The 20,614-nt window shown below is 39.8% G+C and overlaps 1 protein-coding gene across 1 annotated transcript; it reads right to left on the reverse strand.

Moving 5' to 3' along the window:
- Positions 1-416: 416 nt before the first annotated feature.
- LOC140004827 (uncharacterized) lies at positions 417-5,531 on the reverse strand. The gene is made up of 6 exons (XM_072044978.1): positions 5,516-5,531; positions 4,646-5,115; positions 3,792-4,208; positions 2,256-3,698; positions 1,457-1,958; positions 417-1,177 (listed from the first exon to the last, which is right to left on the reverse strand). The coding sequence occupies exons 1-6, from the start codon at positions 5,529-5,531 to the stop codon at positions 417-419; spliced, it is 3,609 nt and encodes a 1,202-aa protein (XP_071901079.1).
- Between the last annotated feature and the right edge of the window lie 15,083 nt (positions 5,532-20,614).

Raw genomic sequence — 20,614 nt, forward strand, 5'->3', positions numbered from 1 at the left:
CCTATTTCAAACTCCAAATCTTTCCTCCTTGTGTCGGCGTAGCTCTTTTGTCTACTTTGGGCAATTTGAAGCCTTTCTCTAATTAGCTTCACCTTCTCCTGGGCTTCTTCTATCCAAGGTATGGCTGTAGGATCTATAATCTTCTTTTCTCCAATTTCATCCCAATGAATCGGAGATCGACACCTTCTCCCGTACAAAGCTTCATAAGGTGCCATTTGAATCGAAGCCTGATAGCTATTATTATATGCAAATTCTACCAAGGTCATATATTTACTCCATTTACCTCCAAAATCCAATATACACGATCTTAGCAGGTCCTCCAAAGTTTGGATTGTCCTTTCCGATTGCCCGTCGGTTTGGGGATGATACGCAGTACTAAATTTCAACTTGGTCCCCAAAGACTCTTGAAATTTCTGTCAAAAACGCGAGACAAACCTTGGATCTCGGTCGGACACGATACTCACTGGAATACCATGTAGCCTTAGGATCTCTTCTGTGTACAACTTGACCAATTTCTCCAATGAAAAACTCATGCTCACAGGTAGGAAATGTGCAGACTTAGTGAGTCGATCGACTATTACCCAAATTGCATCGAATCCTTTTTGACTCTTAGGCAGTCCCGTTACGAAATCCATTGTTATATGATCCCATTTCCATTCAGGGATTTCCAACGGTTGCAGTAAACCAGAGGGCTTCTGATGCTCGGCTTTCACTTGTTGGCAAGTCAAACATTTCTGCACGTACTCAGCCACATCCTTTTTCAAACCTTCCCACCAATATAAACTCTTCACATCATGATACATCTTGGTCACTCCTGGATGTATAGTATACTTTGATCGATGTGATTCTTCCAAGATTTCTTTTCTGATCTCTTCATCTGCCGGAATCACAATACGATCTCGGAACCTCAATACACCTTCAGACCCCAATTTAAAATCTAGGATTTCCCCTTTTTGCACTTTCTCCAAATTCTTCTGAATCACAGGGTCCGATTCCTGAGCCTCCTTAATACGCTCTAGTAATGGTGATTTCAGAGATAGATTCCCAAATAATATCTTCAATTTCTCCAAGCGAGGGTTCCAATTACTTATTTCTTCTAGCATGTCCCATTCTTTAACCATCAACCCCGCTATTTGGGCCTTTCTACTTAAAGCGTCAGCTACCACATTTGCTTTTCCTGGATGGTAGTTGATCGAACAATCATAATCTTCCAAAAATTCTACCCATCGCCTTTGTCTCAGATTCAGTTCCTTTTGGGAGAACAAATACTTGAGACTCTTATGGTCTGTAAAAACCTCAAAAGTCACGCCATACAAGTAGTGTCTCCATTTCTTTAAGGCGAAAATCACTGCTGCTAACTCTAGGTCATGAGTTGGGTAGTTCTGTTCATGAGGCTTCAATCTCCTGGAAGCATAAGCAATTACTTTACCCTTTTGCATTAAAACACATCCGAGACCTTCTCCAGAGGCATCGGAGTACACGGCATAACCTTCGTCTCCGTCAGGTAACACCAAAACAGGAGCGGATGTTAAACGCCTCTTTAACTCCTGAAAACTTGACTCACATTTTGGAGTCCAGATAAACTTATTTCCTTTCTTGGTTAGCTCGGTCATAGGTCCTGCAATCTTCGAAAAATCCTGGATAAATCGCCTATAATAACCTGCTAAACCCAAGAAACTTCTGATTTCAGTTGGAGTTTCTGGCCGCTTCCAATTCATAACGGCTTCAACTTTTGCCGAATCCACAGCAATTCCATCTTTGGAAACCTTATGCCCTAAAAAGGAAATCTTATCTAACCAAAACTCGCACTTGCTGAATTTTGCATACAACTTATGCTCTCTTAGTATTTTCAATACTATCTCCAAGTGCTTAACGTGTTCCTCCTGAGTCTTGGAGTATATCAAAATATCATCTATAAAAACTACTACAAATTGGTCCAGGTATTTCTTAAAAATTCTCTGCATTAAATCCATAAATGCAGCTGGTGCATTAGTTAAACCAAAAGGCATGACTGCGAACTCAAAATGTCCATATCTTGTACTAAAAGCAGTCTTGGGTATGTCTTCCTTCTTAATCTTCAACTGGTAATACCCTTGCCTTAAATCCAACTTAGAGAAGACCACTGATCCTTGCAGTTGGTCGAACAAACTATCAATCAACGGTAGAGGGTATTTATTCTTAATAGTAACCTCATTTAACCCTCGGTAATCGATACATAGCCTCAAACTCCCGTCCTTTTTCTTAACAAATAGAACGGGCGCTCCCCATGGTGAGTCACTTTCCTTCACGAAACCTTTCTCCAACAGGTCTTGTAACTGGATTTTCAACTCTTTAAGCTCGGCAGGAGCCATTCGGTACGGAGTCTTAGAAATTGGAGCCGTTCCAGGCACCAAGTCGATCTTAAACTCTACCTCTCTCTCTAGTGGTAAAGTCATTAATTCTTCAGGGAAAACATCCGAAAATTCCCGTACCACTAGCACATCTTCTAATCTTACTTGATCACTGGGAGTATTGATCAAGAAGGCTATGAAACCTTGAGCTCCTTTAGATAACATTTTCCTTGCCCGTATTCCCGAGACCATAGCAGAAGATGCTAACCTACCTTTGACATCTAACCTCAGGGTTGCTTCTCCAGGTATACAAAATTCCACTATTTTTTCTCGGCAGTCAAGCTTAGCATGATGGTGACCTAGGAAATCCATTCCTATGATAACGTCATAGCCTTTTATGTCCAAACTAATCAAATCCACTAGCATTTTTCGCTCTCCAATCCAGAATTCGCAATTCTTATAGGTCAAACTAGTGATTACCTTCTTATTACCCATTGGTGTCCTAATTTCAAGATCGTAGGGTAATCTAACAGGTTGCACTTCTATTCCGGACATAAAAGATGGATTTACAAATGAATGCGTTGCACCCGGGTCAATTAACACTTTAGCTAATCTATGAAAAATGGGAAGTGTACCTTCCACAACTTCCGAGGAATCAGGTACGGGTTGATCATCTATAGCATACACTCTGGCAGGAACTGTTGGCCGGCTCCCTCCAGCAGTGTTTGGTCTAGCGTTCTGAGGAGTCCCTTCCTGCACCTTTGGACATCCAGAGATTTGGTGCTCACTACTTCCGCATCTCAAACACCTTCCTTGTTTCTTCCAGCATCCATCCATAGTATGACCGGTTTTCTTGCAATAAGTGCAGGTCAATTGAGGAATTATGGCTCGTCCTCCCTGCGAGTTATTCCTAGATTGCCCTCTCCCAATCGGTCCCACTCTAGCTCCATTATTTCGTCCCCCTGCGTTCCTGGCCCCATTTCCTCTTGCTTGGGTGCCTCGTGGTGTTCCATAACTATTCACTCCACTGGTTCCTCGGCCCACTTTGGCCGGTGGAGCATTTCCAACAGTCGGCTCCCGACTACTGCTAGGAGCAAATCTTTTCTTGGACTGAAAAGACTTCACTTGAGCTCTGGCTACTTCAACTCGCTGCGCTCTTTCAACAGCCTCAGCGAAGGTATCTATCCTTATAGCGGCTAAACTTTCCTGTAGTTCCACATTCAAACCCTGCACAAACCTCCGAACACGCCTTTGCTCGGTGGCTATCAACTCAGGTGCAAAGCGTGACAGCTTTGTGAACTGGACTTCATATTCGGCGACACTCATCGCCCCTTGTTTGCATCTAATGAAATCATCCTCTCTCTTCTCCTGAATGAGAGGTGGAAGGAATTTGGCATTGAACTCCCTTGTGAAGTTCGCCCAAGTCCTTGGCGTATGGTTAGTCTCCCACGTAACCCTTACTAGATTCCACCAGGAGCGGGCAGCTCCCTCAAACTGGAAGGTAGCAAAAGTCACTTTTCGCTCCTCGGTATAGTTCAAGGCAGCGAAAATCTCAGTGATTCTCTCCCACCAGCCTTCGGCCACTTCCGGCTCGGGTCCTCCATAAAATTTGGGAGGTCCAAATTTCAGAAATCTTTCCAGTGCCCGATCATCGGAGTCAACTGGGCCTCCTGGTTGATGCACTGGTTCAGTGGTTTGGCGATCAGTCAATCGCTCGAGAACTTCAGTAATACGGTCAATTGCGGTGGCCACCCGGTCTCCGGCCACACCTTCCTGCCCTTGGTCTTGATCGACCTCGGGTTCCCTATCACCACCCGCTTCCGGGTGTTGTCTAGTGGGTCTTCCCCGGCTCCTTCCTATCACTTGGCGATCCATATTCTAAATATGCCTATTACGGAAGGATAGGTCAAATAGGCAAGAGTATTATTTATTTATGATTATTACCATTCTTTTTGATAAATAAAATCAATATGGACATAGAGAAAAGATAAATAAAACACTTAACATATAATTCCACATAAAATTCATATAAATAACAAGTTGGAACATTTCCAGAAGTAAGGCACATAGACTAGCAAAATACATACAGATAATCCCTTATACAAAAATTAGGGATATTGTGCCTCAGAGGTAAGTCATCCACCTAGACAAAACTTGATGACATAACTAATGTCCCTTGCCTAGCCTTCTATGTCTAGTGTAACCAGGTGAGTCCTAATCTAACCCTGAGCAGGGCTATCAGGAGCAATGTCCTCCTCCGGATCCTCCTCCGGGTCCTCCTCTGGGTCCTCCTCCGGATCCTCCTCTATCCCTGCCTGCTCACCACCCTGAATAAAGCTAGTGGCCTCATCCATCATCATCGCAGCATCAGCCCTGATGCCTGCGCTCCTATCACGCATCCTCTCTGCTAATCGAGTCGCCCTAGCCTTTTGCCGCTCTATCTCCAGGCGGGCAGCCTCCAGTAGATGATGCTCAGCAGTGAGCCTAACCTCTAAATCAGCTATGCGGTCAAACTGAGTATCCACCATTATACCCAGCTCCTCCACGTCCTGGATCAGGATGGAGTTAGCGTCCCTCAAGTGGCGGCGCTCATCGTCTAAGGATAACACTAGCTCATTGGGATACGCGTACATGGCTCGGCACTGACACCTAGGTTGCCTGTCAGCAGGTGAGTAACGTATATGAGCTCCTCCGCCTCGTGGCCTGTAGGAGATGGATCTAAGCGGCTCCGCATGTCCATTAGCCGCACTAACCCCGTTAGCATGTCCGTTTCCATTTTCCATACCTACAAAATGATCAAAACTTAAAGATTAGAACTTAAATAGCTAATTGGATCGGATATCACTTAACGTATAACTAAGGTCTCCATTCTTATTTCTAGAGAGGATTAGGGTTTCTAACACATCTATTAAGTCTCTTGAATAACTTTTCTAACCTAGGCTCTGATACCACCTGTGGCGACCCCACTTCCCCCTAAGGCGAACCAAAGGGTTGGCGGGCCGTCTGCCCAGCTCTCGCCAGGACTCACGCAAGCATTCTAGCCCAAATCCTTTCAAAGGATAACTTAATCTATTACCAAAAACAAGTTTTCTCGAATGGAGTCATCCTTAAAGCCACATTATCTTCAAAGATAGCGATGATAAAATCGCCAGTCGAGGCCCTTAAACGTCCTACGTGCTACTTACCAAAGTACAAAGTCATCGCAATCTGTATGGATAAAATGCATAATTCCATAATACAGCTTACAAGCTAAGTAATCAAATTAAGGTTACACGTTTTCCAGCTTCAAGTGGCAATCCAAAGGAAAAGTGCATTATCTCAAATAACACATTACAGTCCACATAATAAGTTGTAATATTCAAATACAATCCAAAAGGAAAACATGAGTAAGCATCCAGCTTTCAGTTTCCAGGACCTGTTAAGGAAAACAATAAACGTGGGGTGAGCTAAAGCTCAGTGGTGCCCCAAAACATGCAATCACATAAATTAAACAGCGGTTAATAATTTAAATCAAATTGAAACAGTTAGGAAAGCGTGTAACAGCACAAGGTAGGATACAAGGGCTCTCAGGAGCCATTTTCCACGCTTGATCCGGTACCATCGTAGTTGACCCTCCGTCAACTTTCCCTACTTAATTTCCATGTAGATACACTTATTTTAATCCTAACCCGTCACCGTTCATACCTCTGCTTTGGGCCCAAACTTCATCTACCGACGCAGTATACTCGAGATATACCCGTAATAAATTTGTCGAGGGATTCACCCAACGACGTAATTGTAGTTTGATTCATGCGTCGAGGGATTCACCCAACAACGTAACTACATTTAGATTGCAGTCAGATTCACGCGTCGAGGGATTCACCCATCAACGTAACTGCGTTTATGTTTAAGAATTTAGTTGTAGTAGTCAGATTCACGCATCGAGGAATTCACCCAACGATGTAACTACTTTTAGATTGCAGTCAGATTCAGTCAGATTCAGCTGCGTCGAGGGATTCACCCAACAACGTAACTACTTTTAGATTCATAGTAGTCAGATTCATGCGTCGAGGGATTCACCCAACAACGTAACTACATTTAGATTCATAGAAAATATTTCACACACATCACCACTCGAACGGCTAGTGCGATAAAGTACACACTGCTCACTTCGATGGATCAAAATCATTTATTGCATGTTGACAATTATCACATAGCGGATTGATAAAGCGCTTAACCACATAACATAGAACAAGCAGGGACACTCACCACGAGTGAAGTTCAGATATTGGATTGAGGATCGAGTTCCGCGTCCTCGTAAAATCCTAGAATATCAGAATTTAAGCCATAAGTTTTCTATTGAAACTTTTGGCTTGCACATGTAGAGTTTTCTAGCATGTTGCTAGTTTACTTTTTCTCAAAATATTTTACTTGGAATCGAACTTGTGAGAACCGTACAATATTTCTTATAATATTTCTGGAATACTTTTTCTTGAAGAAAATACTATGATTATTTTCTTAAAATAAGTCGGCAAGCTATGTACTATCGAGGCTAAGAGTATACCTTGAGAAAAAGTTCCTTTGAGTGGCGGTGCTTGCAAAATTTATTGTTAAGGCTTCAGGATAAGGTTTCTTATACAATTGTTGCTAAAGCTGTTTGTTAAAAGGAAATAAGGTCTTTCTTGCCGAGCGAGTTTTCTATGCATATAGCTAAGGTGATCAAGACTCACCCTTTAAACTTTTCCTTAGTTACAACTAGTTTTAGACGATTTATAAAGAAGGAAGGAATTTGAAACAAAACTAAGGTTTTGAGTCTGGAAAAATCATTTTCCCAAATTAATAAGGCTAGTCTAACTTAAGGGTAAAAGTCATGTTGCCCAAGTTTCTAAGGCAAAAATAGTAGACACTATGTTTAGCAATACGATGCTAAATCTGTACCGTTCGAGACTTAAAGCAAAATATTTTTCATTTACTTAGTCAAGCGTTTACTTGGAGTCACAAGATCGGTACAACTCCTCACATTTTCGATTCCAATCCAAAATCACATTTCCTCAATATTGCACAATTAGAATTTAAACAGTAATAACACTAGAGCTCATCAATTCTTAGCCCTGTGTTCCAACAATTTTATATCTAAGCATAAGCAGGAAAATTTACCAAGGCTTCGTCAATACTTAGCACTTGGTAATCAATACTTATATCAACTCACAGTTTCACAAAATAGTAGCACAGATTTCTAAACAATTTCAGCAATTCAGTCATCTATTCAAGTGGGAATTCATAGAGCCCACTATCAACAGTTTTCCAATAGATTGACCAATAGTTCAAAGGTGGGAATTCATAGAGCCCACTGTCAGCAATTCTAACACATTGTTTTCTCAAGGAAAAAAAAATTAAATTTCAACAATTCACTTCCAATATCACAATAGGATCGGGTCACAGACATTACATCAACATTTTCCATGTGTTTCCAATCATTAAGCTTCAAGAAATAACTTCACAATTTAAGTTGGAAATTCGTACTCAAACTTTGGCAATCACAAGGAAAATTTTCAGCATTGGTATGCAAATATCTTTGGTTAGACCATCCCATATATTAAATATCACATTGCTACCCAACTTGTATCTCTTAAAATTTGCATCTCTCATGCAGTGTTGACCCATTATGATTCAAGGAAAATAAAATAAAATTCCAGAAACTGATTACAATTTCCAAAGACAACTGAAATTCTGGTTGATACCACTCGGTTATCAACAAAATTTCCAGCAATAACAATGGTTCTAAAACAGGATTTTCTTTGGTTAAAACAGAATTTCAGTTGCATTTCCAAACCATTCTCTCGGCAGAATCATTCCCCAACCAAACAGAATTTTTCTAAGCTCCTTAGTTCATCATCCAATATCTCTTTAATTAAAGCCTTTTATTGCCCTTAAGGTCTCACATGCACAATTGCTGAGTTAATTAGCTAACATCCAGACCAGAAAATCAGCTCGGCAACAGCAAAACACATTCATAAATCCAGAACTAGGTGAGACTACACTCGAATGAGTTTGCATGTGAAAAGTTCTATTTCATTTTTATTTCCAAAGTAATCCAGGCTAATTAAATTTATGCATGACCCTAATCATAATAATCATCCTAGATCCAGTTAGATAAACATCATTCATGCTCAGATTGTCCAAATTCAGACCCATTCAGCAGCCAAAATAAAACAGTGCATCAGGCTCACGGCAGGAGCTTTATAGCTAACCAAATTTTTTTTTTCTTTGTAGGCCTTCACTATGCCATCCGAAGGTACAATCAGCATGCAAAATAGAAATCATCACATTTTCATTTGACTAAATCCACTTAAGTGCTCAAATCACCACAGGAAATCAGAATTGGAGTGCGTTATCATCTCAGCTTTCGGATGGTACCTCATCATTCAAAACAGAATTTTCTAATGATTCCATTCAACTTCCGAATGCTCAAACATCACGTACATATTACTAGATAACTCCAACTACCTCAGATTAATCCTAAAATGATCCAGAAATTACCTCACAACTAGTCAAGCTTTCACACGAAAATCTGGAAAATGTTTTCCTCCTCTCGGCTCACAAGCACGCGACAGGGTAGTGGTCCTGGTTCAGTGAGTTGCGGCTGGAATTGGCGAGGTGCAGAGTGGTTAAGGTTGCAGTTGTGATGTTGGTCTGAGGTTATCGAAGGTGGTGATGGTTCTCTGGTTTCTCCCTCAGCTTACGGACAAGACAAGGGGAAATGCAACTCGCGGACAGCACCAGAATTGGAATTTGCAGCTCTCAACTTCCTCCCTCACTCTCGGCTATATGGTGCAGCTCAAGCTTTTCTCTTCACTCTCGGTCGATGATAACCAAGTGAAGGTGGGGTGTTTTGGTATGTGGAATGGACTGAGTGAAGTATTGCCGTGGTTATTGAAATATATGTGGACAGAATTTGTGGAGTGTGCGAATTGTTTTGCTTGTAGAAGTGGTGATGGTCTTGATTGGTGGATGTTGCGGTGCTGCCTTGGTTGTCTGTTCAGTTTGGGGCTGTGAATGGAAAGGGTTGTATGGTGTTGGCTCAGTTGGAGTGTGGCCGAGCTTTGTGTGCTGCAGTGGAGAAGAGTTGTGGAGTTAGTGAGTTTTTGATTGGCTAAGTGGGCGGCAATGACAGGTTGTAAGAGGGAGTGTTTGGCCGTGCATGATGAGGTTGTGGTGGAGTGGAGATTTTGGGGATCGTGAGGGTCATTTTGGTCTTTTCACTTTGCCCTCTAACCTCTTCTTGAATCTAGATTCGAACTTAGTATCAACGATTTTCCTCAAGTATGATTTAATGGCCTAACTATACTTTGGTATACCTTAAACCGTTTTATCGAATTTTTATAGATTACAAATTAGTATTAAGGTTCCCAACATTCTTACTTTATTAGTTTCTTATTAAAATCAAGTTTGACCTTGTAATAAAAATCTAACATTTGATTTTAAGGCGAAAATTTAATCCAACCCTAAAGATATTAATTTAGTCAAATAAAACCAAGAAATTTCATGACTTTGGAAAAGTGTATTATTTTTCACCTAAATCTATTTTTACACACTTAATTGTGAACAATTAAAAGTAATGCTAGAAGTTATCGAACAATGCAAATGAAATATGCACTAATTTATATATCTATTTTTCAGGGTTCTCACAATCCCTTCATATTTCTTTTCCAATTCTATGTTCTGATGCAGTAGTTCAATTTTCTCCAAGTATTCTTGTTCCCTTCGTCCTTCCCAGTGCTCAGTTAATCTCTTTTAGAACTTTACTTCCTTTCGAATAATCTCTATTTTTTTATACAGATTAGTCACATTTGTCACCTTGCTGACTTACTTAACTTAATGATAGCTTGCCAGGCAACTCTAATTACGATTGGCTTCATGGAAGCTCTAGTCATATAACTTTTAAGTTCATTCATTTCCAATCCAACCATGAGGAATTAAATTTAGCTATTCTCAAATGAGATAGACGAGAAAGTAGAACACAAGTGGGACAAGACTTCAAAATACTATGTTACTTATTCCTATTCTGGAGTCTTAACACAAGGAGTACCATTGCCACTTACATACATAACGAATCCCTAAAGCGTACTTTGTATGTCGAAAGTTCCACATCCTATCTTAAGCTCTTGCATACAGGTATAGAACCCAATTCTTTTCTCAAATCCCCATGCAAAATTCCAAAACTTACGATCTTGCCACGATAATAATCGAGTCAAGTCCATACTTAAACATTAGTGGATAGTTGTCAAGGAAGTACAGGAAAGAATATCACAAGAGGGGTAGAAATATCCATATAGTTGCAATCATACCGCCTCACATTCGAAATAAACACTTATCAAATCTTCACAATCATAGGAGAAGGAAATAGGTTTTCAGTGCAAATTTCTCGACATACACTACAATCTAGCCACCGTCTATAGAAACCCTAACAGACTATTTCTAGACTAGTCCATGATAACTTCCGAAATCCATTCCCTCAATCAGTCCAATAACTAGGTCAAGTGTCGGAATTTTCCGCGCCTTGACTTTTGCCATTAAAACTTATCTCAAGTGCAATCAAGATACAGACCCTTATTCTAGTGCTCTCCTCTTTTTGGTACTCAAGTACAAGAATCCACAATAAGGTAATTCACAACTCGAACCGGCCGGTCCCAAGAGTAAATCACCCATATTAGAGATTCCTACCCGACGTACATATCCATTTCTCCCAAGTACCCTGATAAAGAGTTTCTGATTATAACAGTCTTGATTCATAGCTTACGGCCAAAAACACCACTTGATTCCAAGTTCACTCCCCGCAGAGACCACGCGAAATAGCAAAAATATCTTCCATTCATTCAAACCAATTCTCGGCAGTTTCGGGATCTGGTCCTCTAAGAAATTTAGGAGGAGCGAGCTTTTGGAACCGTTTCAGGGCCCTATCTTCATGGTCCCTTTGCTGGTTACCAGGTACTTGACCTTACTGGTCAAGCAAACGGGCCAGTAAATCAGTCATGCGATTGATAGCCGTAGCTACCTAGTCCCCTCCTTCAACTCTGGTCCCTGGTTTTGATTGGCTACAGACCCTTATTCCTTCTCTTAGTCCTGGACCTGCCTAGATCTATGCCCATAGCCCCAACCACGTTGTCGTTTAGTCTCCATTATTACTCACTGGTCTAGGGGCCAAGTATTATAACTAACGGGTAAGTAAGTGTTGGTACATGTCAGATACTTATTCATTTTCGAAAGTCAAATAAAAATGAAATCGGAGTCACGATGAGTGAGTGAAATTGCAAAGTAGTTAAATGCCAATGCCGAAATAAAATCACAGTCAAAGTCAATGCCAAGGTCAAAGTCAAAATCAAAGTCACAGTCACCATCAAATTCGCAGTCATAGTCACAGTCAAAGTATTATACTTTCAAAGGCTCGTAGCAGTTGTTTACAAAATAACAAGACCAAAAGTATCATATACAAGCCTAAAAAATACAGATACAGCCATACAATCATATCAAGTAAAAACCTTGTGTAAGTGGCCAAAAGAAAGCAGTACAACTACCGAGTCACCACATCCCCTATCCTCTCTATGTACAGTAGTCAAAAATCACCCAAAATAGTAGCCTAGAAGTAAAGTCTTAGTCTGCCGTGGGACTAACTGACCCCTCAGCCTGGGCAGGTTCAGCTCCTGCCTCACCTCCAATGTAGGAGGCCTCATTGCTCACATCTCAAAGTAAGTCATTACAAATATTCAGAATCGATTCAGCTCTATTCCTCACTTTCATGGTCCTCTTAACCATGCGCTCCTGAGCTTCTCCAAGCTGTGCACAAAGGTCATCAACCCTTTCTCGACCCTCGACTACATCATACTCAAACTCCTTAATCCGATCAGTTTGCGCTTTAATAGTTTCCTTCAGTTGATTCACTTCAGCTTCAAGCCTAACATTGTCCCTTGCAAGCACCTTCCGCTCCTTCACAACGGCCAACACTATTTCCTTAAGATAGGTATAAATATGCAGGCATTCGCACCGCCTGTAGCGGTTAGATGGGCTCTAATTGTGAGAACCCCGAAAATTTATACAAGCCCTAGTGCATATTTCATTTGCATTTCTTTTAATTCTTTAATAAATTTTAGCATTACTTTCTCTTGTTTACAGATAAGTACGTAAAAACAATTTTATGTGAAAATAATATAATTTTTCTAAGTTATGAAATTTCTTGGTTTTGCTTGACTAAAGTAATACATCTGGAGTTAGAATAATTTATCGCCTTAGCATAAATTGTTAAAGTTTTTAGTTTCCATTACGATAAATTGAAGTCCTGCAAGATTCGTAGATAATCAAGCGTTTAAATCACTCTTGGGGATAATTTTTGGAATTAAGTTAGAATTAAGGTTTTAAGTGATCATTAGAAGGAAAAGTGAAAAGTCTAAATTACCCCTCACTATATTCCAAATTACCATGCAACACAAGAACCAATTTCCGGACAACATCATTCCTCACCACTCTTTCGGCCAATGCACAACTTCACCATCTCAACACTCAATCCTCACAAACACTCAACCTCCCCCTCTCAAAACCGCGGCATCCATCCTTCTTCCTCTTCATTTCTGTATCACAAACCACCACCGCACTCCACCTTCACCCGTGAGTATCAATCCGGGAGTTGCAGCGACTCTGCTACTGTCCATAAGTCTGAGGAAGGAAAGGAAAAGCTGTGCGTAAGTCCCACCCATTCTGCACTTCCATTTCAACCAAGCTGCATTTCATCAGTTCCAGCCGCAACTTCACAGCTACCAACCCACGAACCAAACCTGTGCGTGAAGGCGAGAGGAAGGATAGAAAAATAATTTCAGTTCCCTTGTGCGTAAGCTAAGTCTGCTGTTGAGGTAAATTTCGGATCTAGAACACCTGATTAGAGGTTGATTGAGCTGATTAGGAGCATGCATATTGAATTTATGCATTGGATGATGATCTAGAAAAGAAAAGAAACCTGATGTGCGCTGAATGTGGGTTTGCCAAGACTGTTTTGGATTAATGCCGAGCTAATCTGTGTAACTCTGGATAATCTGAGTTTGCATTGTTGATTAAGTAACTAATCACTAACTAATTAAATTGTTTAAAGCTTTGCATGTTGACCTTAGACCATCGGATGATGAATTTAGGGAAGAAGAAAAAAATTTCTGATGTGCGCACATTTGGACTGCCGAGACTGATTAAGAAATGCTATGCTTAATTTGTTTAATTTCGACAATCTGAGGTTATAATCCTAATTATCCAAGTGAAGATAAAATGTTTAAGGACATGCATGTTGAGTTATGCGATTGGACGATGGAATTAGGAACTTGGGAAAATTCTGTTTTGATGAAATGGAACTATCGTGAGCTTAAATTGGAAATGTAGTTCCTAATCTTCTACATTGTGATGATCTGAGTTGATACCTATGTTTATCTAGCTAACATGTGAGGACCTAGTCCGTTCGTACGTTGAGATTAGGGTTATTCATTATTTTGTACGGTTAAATTAAGGTTTTAGGGCTAAGGAGAAACCCTAATCGCGGCCAAGATTGAAAACCCTAACTTTGCTTACGATAAAACCCTAGTTTATGCAGTATTCTCGTGTGTGTTTTGGCACAAGAAAAAAAATAGGATTCGTTATAGTTTACAGAGGTTTAACAAGTTTGAAAATGATTAGTAAACTCTGGATTAGTAAACCTCTAGTGTCACAATGTTAGAAAGCTTAAGTGGAGTTTTATTTATCGCCCGTCTTTTTTCCACATTTTCTTTATTAGAAAAGTTCCCCAGATAATTTTTATGAGTAAATATAGTTTTTAGATGATTTTTCTAGTATCGATTAGATTTTGAGAAAATAAGAACGTATATTGGACGTGGGACCCACTAGTGCGAAAAGTTCGGAAAAATTCGACCAGTTAGGTTAAATTCCGGATACTATGTGAAATTTATCGGGTGTTAAGAGATAAGTAGAGAGTGTGAATTGATTGATGTGAGAGGAAAAGAAAAGATAAGATTGCATTTATGAGAGTGACAAGTGTCACTATATCATTGGATTTGACTTATGGAGCACTATTCACTTTTTTGACTTTTGACCCATTTGATTAAATATCTTTAAAATTCACAAAAAATTTACCATTTCTTACCTCTTGTTGGCCGGCCACCTTGAGCTCAAGAAGGGAGAAAACCTCTTCAAGTTTTGATTTCATCTTGCTTCAATTCAACAACTCAACCAACTAAACTTGATTTCACTCCATAAAATCCCTTTAGTTTGTGCTAGTGAGTGATTTGGTGAAACTTTCTTGGAGAGCTAAGGTGTCCTACAACTTCCCCTCTCTTGTTTACTAGGTAAGTGATGATTGAACATACTCCTACACCTAATGATGCTTAAGTTATGCTTAGTAGTGGCTAAAGTGATGATATTTGTGATTTATTTCTTGATTTGAAGTGATTTGGTGAAGTTTTTATATTTTTGAGGAATTTTCTGGTTTAATATGAATGTGTTGTTGTGGTCATCTATGATGGTTGATAATGAGGGGGAAAGACTCTAGTAGGTGTGAATTAGTGATAATTGCAACCAATTTTGGGTTTGGGATTGAATTGTGGAAAGTTAGGGTTTTATCACCCCTTATTCTGTCTGGTTTTGGATCATAGGGTTAGAGGCCGAATTGGACTTTACTTAAAACATGAAAGTTGTAGGTATTGATGTGTTGGAAGTGCCTGTAAAATTTCAGGTCATTTGGATTAGTGTAGAGTGAGATATATCGATTTTACTGTGGCTGTTCTGGGTTGATCAGGATGACAGAACTGCGTTTGTATTTGGCTATTTTGACTGGAATTACTTTGGATTTGGATGTTGGTGTCTTCTGATGAAATATAGAGGAATGTCTTAGCTACCATATGCCTTTGGAATCAATGCATTTGGACTTGTATAGACTGAGTTGGACTCATTACAGTATTATGTGATTTGCAAACCTGTTTTGGTAATTCTGGCTTCGTATTTTGCATATTTGACCTAGTTGTACTAGGATTTGGACTGAGTGGCCTTCTACATTGTTGTAGCCCTGTTTCTTAGCTTCGAAGCGGTGGGTCTTACACCCCCATCCGATAACCATAGTGAATTTGGTACCATTACCGCATATTGAGGTCAAATACGGTTTGTGATCCTGTTTTGCGATTCTGGTATAGTGTCTTGCATTTTTGACCTTGTTACATTCAAAATTGGACAAAGTTTCCTTCTTCAACATTGTAGCCCCTTAAGTCCTGGATATTCCTGTAAATTTTCAGGTTAAACGGATTAGTATATCCTGAGCTATAAACGAAATACTCAGACCTGTTTTGACCGTCAAATTCTGTTACGTTTTTGGAAAGTTTATGACTGGAACTTTGGCTTCACATTTGACTGGGTTACAAGCTGTTTGGGCTTGCGACCAAAACACCAAACTTATAGCCCTATATCAGAGCTTTCTAACGCCCTTGGAATTTCATAAATCGGATTTATAAAACCTGAGATATAGCCGAGCAAATAAGGCCTGCCCGTGAAAATGACCATTTTCTGGTCAAATCTGTTTTGGTCCTGATGACCAATTTCCGTTCCGAATTTGGATTGCCAACCTTCATGAAAGTTGTTCCATTTGGAATGAACCATCTAACTGCCAATTTGCAACTCTTTTTACCATGTGTAGCATAGAAAACAGTTTGCACCCAAAACTGACCATTTGTGCAATGGCCAGATTTCGTAAGTGATTGTGTTTGGTTCATTTGGGACTGAAGCCTCCAGTTTCAGTTCTGGATGTCTTCATAACAATTGTTGCTCATCCTTTAAACTTCGATATGGTGTCTCATATGCCTTAATCCGATATTCGTAGCTCAACTCATGAGTAAACTAGAAATGAGTGTCAAGTCTGCTGTTTCCGCTAACGGCCGTTTCCGTTTCCGTTCGTCATATTTACGTACGCGCGTGTCGTTTTGCCGTTTTGCTTGTTTTAGGCACGATAGTAGCCGTTTGCGATATTATGTGACACAATCTTCTATTTCAGACGGTGGTGAGCTGGGCGGAACTGGTGGGGCCCACTACTAGCTGTTCATTTCGATCCGACTTCGTACTTTTGCTATTTCAGTTTCTGAGTAAGTATTCAGGCCAGTTTGGTGTGTTTTTCTTTGCTATGTGTTTGAGATATGTGAAAAGGGTACTTAGGCGAGGGTGTACTTTATCGCACTCGACCTAAACCCTAATTTGAATGTATAATTGTACTTGGCATATGTATATGAACCTTTTGGAACCAAAACCCTTGAGCTTGTGGCTCGGGGCGACTTTCGAGTAAAGTTTGTGAAGTTTGCAAAGTTTGTGAGTTCGTGGGCCCGATCTAAGACCTGTTTGGACTATTCGAGCCGGTTAGGGCTTGGTCGAAGTCAGTCCAACTTAGTCTGAGGTCACCAAGTTTGTAGGTTCATGTTATGAACCAATTTTGTGAATCCGGTTCACCGAGAAGGTGACCAAGTTTGTGACCCGAGCTTGTGACTCAAGCTCAAGTTTGTGATTTCGTTCGTCCGGGCAAGTTTGTGCGGTGACTGGCCAGTGAGGGTGATAAGGTGTCGGTGGATGTACAAGTGAAGTTCTACGGACTATTATTTGCGGTCGACGGAGTGTCGGCAGGAGATCATACATGGCACATGAATTGGCTTTGGAGCCACCCGTATCCTTATTATATGATGTTGTTCTTTTCTGCTTTTGCTTTACTCTTATTGTGTAATTGTTGCTACGTGAATTTATGCTTTCGCCCCTGTTTACTTACTAAGCATTTAGCTTACCCCTTTTCTTTTGTTTTCCTTAGCAGGGGCCGACGCAGGGATTTTGGCACTTACACTAGTGTAGTTAAGTTTGTTTGTAATAGTTGGACAGTTAGGATGTTTGTTTTTGTTTTGGTGGTTTGTATAAGGACCCTTCTTAGGGTCTATCTTCTGCTGGTTGTGGTTGTAGTATATTAGAATGGTTTGACTCGAGACTTTTGAAGATGTAAATATAACTTTTGGATTGTATATATTGTATTTAGTGCTCTTTCGAACTTTAAGTTTTGAGTCCTAGCGCGAGCTAGGCAGGCGGCCCGCCGATACCCTTGGGTTCGCCCTTGGGAGAAGTGGGGTCGTCACATAACAACATGATGTTTGAGGCTTGCATGAGGCTAAGTAGTTCGGCTAACCAAGAAAATAAAATGAAAACAGAAAATTGTTTCATGCATGATCATCCGAGACTAGTGGATATAATTTCTGGATTTTAGTGATGTTTGCAGTTGGTAACTAAATCTGATTTTGAGCTGGAAATGTTAACTGTCTAGCCAAGTAATTGCATGCTGAACTTGAGAGTTTAATAGCATTTTTAGCCTAGGAAATGTTGGATTTATGAACACTGAAGTGCTGGAATTTTTAATGACTGAGAGGTTGAGCAGAAATTCTTCAATTGGTTTCTGGAATTTTTCTTTGGTATATAATGGCTTTGAAATGCATGAAAAATGTATATTTTAAGCTTTGTAAGTTGTTTAGCTATGAAACATTTGATATTTTGGAGGTTTTAATCAAAAAGGTTGAAGTGTAGATCTGGAAAATTTTCAAGCGTGTTGATAGAGATAGTAAAGGAATTTTCCAGATTTTTTTGGCGAATTTCAGTTCCAAAACTGCTGTTTCAAGCTGTAAAATATTTTATGCCCATTGATTTCACTTTAAGAAATATTAAAAGGGTTATGCATGTACACCTTGGGATAACAATTTGATTATACCATGGTTAAAATGCTGTGATGGAATTCTTGATAGTTTGGAATAACAATTGCTGGAAAATGTTTAAGTTATCCTTGGTTCTGAACAATAAAAGTTTGGTTGAAATGTTGGCTATATTGTTATAAGAAATAATTGTTGGATGCTAAGGGCTAATGATTGATGAAACCCTTGGCCATTTGAATGATTTTATACAAGTGTTAAAGTGTTATGAAATTAACTGCTAGAATTGCTTGGAGGCTTTATAGTTATTTTGCTTCAACTGTGATGTGATATGAACTTGTCAAAACCAAGAGCTAATGATTGATGAAACCTTGGTCATTTATTCCATTTCGATCAGAAGTGAATCTATTGAAAACCCTGGGCTAATGATTGACGAAGCCCTAGGGATTTTCTATTAAAATGTGATTTTGATTTGCTGGCAAATTTGAACCATAATGTGCTTTCGAAATGGGATCGAAATTGTGAAAGTCGTTTCGACCCTGTGAACTCGAGCAATTTTGATCAAGCTAATAAAAAATATTTTTACGCTAGTATTAAACGATAAAATTCAGTAATTAGTATTTTACCCTAAATCTTGCCAACCAACAATTTTCCTTTAGCTTAAACTAGCCTTGATAGTTATAGAAAATAATTTTTCTAGCTTTTAAAACCCTAAGTCTTGTTTCATTTCCTTTCCTTTCTTTAAGACCTGTCCCTTGCTAGTTTTCTAGAGGAAATTTCCAAAATACGAGATTTTAGCGATTTTAACTAAACGTGCAGAAAACTTGTTCGGCAAGAAACATTATTTCACGTAAAATTTATTTTAGTAACACTTTTACAAGAAAAGTAATATTAAAGAAACTTTACAAAGTATTTTACTAGTTTTAATACTACATGATTTGTTGAATTATTCCAAGAAAATAAACTAGCTATACTAAGAATAATTTTTCCTACGTAATCCTAGAACTAGTATAGCCCACTTATAGTTAAAATTTGGTATTTTAGGGTTTAGCGAGGACGCAGATTTTGATTCCCAACTTGATCAGTAACTTCACTCTTGGTGAGTGTCCCTACCTGTTCTATTCCTACCTGATTTAAGTGCTTTCTTGACCTGATATGTGATAATAGCAAAAATGGTTTCTGATCCATCGAAGTGAGCAGTGTGTACTTTATCGCACTAGCCTTTCGAGTGGTGACTTGCGTGAAACATTTTTTTTCGTGAATCTAAATGTAGTTGCATCGTTGGGTGAATCCCTCGACTCGTGAATCCAACTGCAGTAACGTCGTTGGATGAATCCCTTGGCTCGTGAATCCAACTGCAGTTGTGTCGTTGGGTGAATATATCCCTCGACTCGTGAATCCAACTGCAGTAGCATCGTTGGGTGAATCCCTCGACTCGTGAATCCAACTGCAGTAACGTCGTTAGGTGAATCCCTCAACTAATTTCCTGAGGGTATACTCAAGTATACTGCTCCCAATTTTCTAAGGGTATATCTCGAGTATACTGCTTCCTTTATCTTGTCGTGCGGGCCCGGAGCTGGGGTATGTCTGGTGGCCGGAGTAAGAAAAATAAGAGAATCTACATGGACCGTAAGTAGTGAGAGTCGACGGAGGGTCAACTACGATAACTTTTGATCAAGCGAGGCAAATGGCTCCTGAGAGCCCCTGTATCCTACCTTGTGCTGTTATACGCTTTCCTAGTTGTTTACTTCAGTTGAAATCAATACGTGTTAGTTGTTTTATTTAATTGCATGTTTTGGGGCACCATTGAACTTTAGCTCACCCCACGTTTATTTGTTTTCCTTGACAGGTTCTGGCGATTGAAAGCCTTAGAACGTGTCCGTGTTTATTTTTGGATATAAGTGAATACTATGACTTCTTTTGTGGGTTGTATTATGTTCCAGACTTGAATGATGTACCTTTTATTTTGGAATTGCCACTTGAAGCTGGAAAATGTGTAAACCCTAATTCGAGCGTTTGGCTTGTAAGTTTGTATTAGTGATGTATGTAATTATCTATCCGGAATTGTACGACTTTATACCTTGGTAGGTAGCACGTGGGACGTTTAAGAGCCGTCGATTGGCTATTTTAAATTACTGTTATCTCTGAAGTAAATGTGGATTTAGTAACTGTCTATTTCGGGAGAATCGTTATAGAATGGATGAGGTCATTCTTCTAAAGGATCTAGGTTAGTGTGCTTGCGTGAGTCCTGGCGAGAGTTGGGCAAACGACCCGCCAACCCTCTGGTTCGCCTTAGGGGGAAGTGGGGTCGCCACACTAATAGGCTCTAGCTCCTTCCGGGTTTGATTTGATACGTAGTCATCGGTAAGTCCCCACGAGACAGCTTGCCAACCGGTCTATTGTTAGGGCCACTAGATCTATCTCGTCCATCCTACAAAAAGTGTAGAGGAAACTTAAGTACTCTTAAGGGGAAATAGTCTAATATAATGCTCAAGTCGAAAATTTCTAATTCACTCAGGCCAATTCAAATCTAGGCTCTAATTTTTATCCCTATCAGTGGTCACTTAATTT

Source organism: Coffea arabica, chromosome 4c (genome assembly GCF_036785885.1).
Source record: "Coffea arabica cultivar ET-39 chromosome 4c, Coffea Arabica ET-39 HiFi, whole genome shotgun sequence".
Classification (NCBI taxonomy): Eukaryota; Viridiplantae; Streptophyta; class Magnoliopsida; order Gentianales; family Rubiaceae; genus Coffea; species Coffea arabica.

Coding starts and splice junctions, on each gene's coding strand:
- LOC140004827 (XM_072044978.1), bottom strand. Junction 3,699..3,791: donor CCCGCTCCTGGTGGAATCTA/GTAAGGGTTACG, acceptor CCTCTCATTCAG/GAGAAGAGAGAGGATGATTT. Junction 1,959..2,255: donor ACTCACCATGGGGAGCGCCC/GTTCTATTTGTT, acceptor GATTTAATGCAG/AGAATTTTTAAGAAATACCT.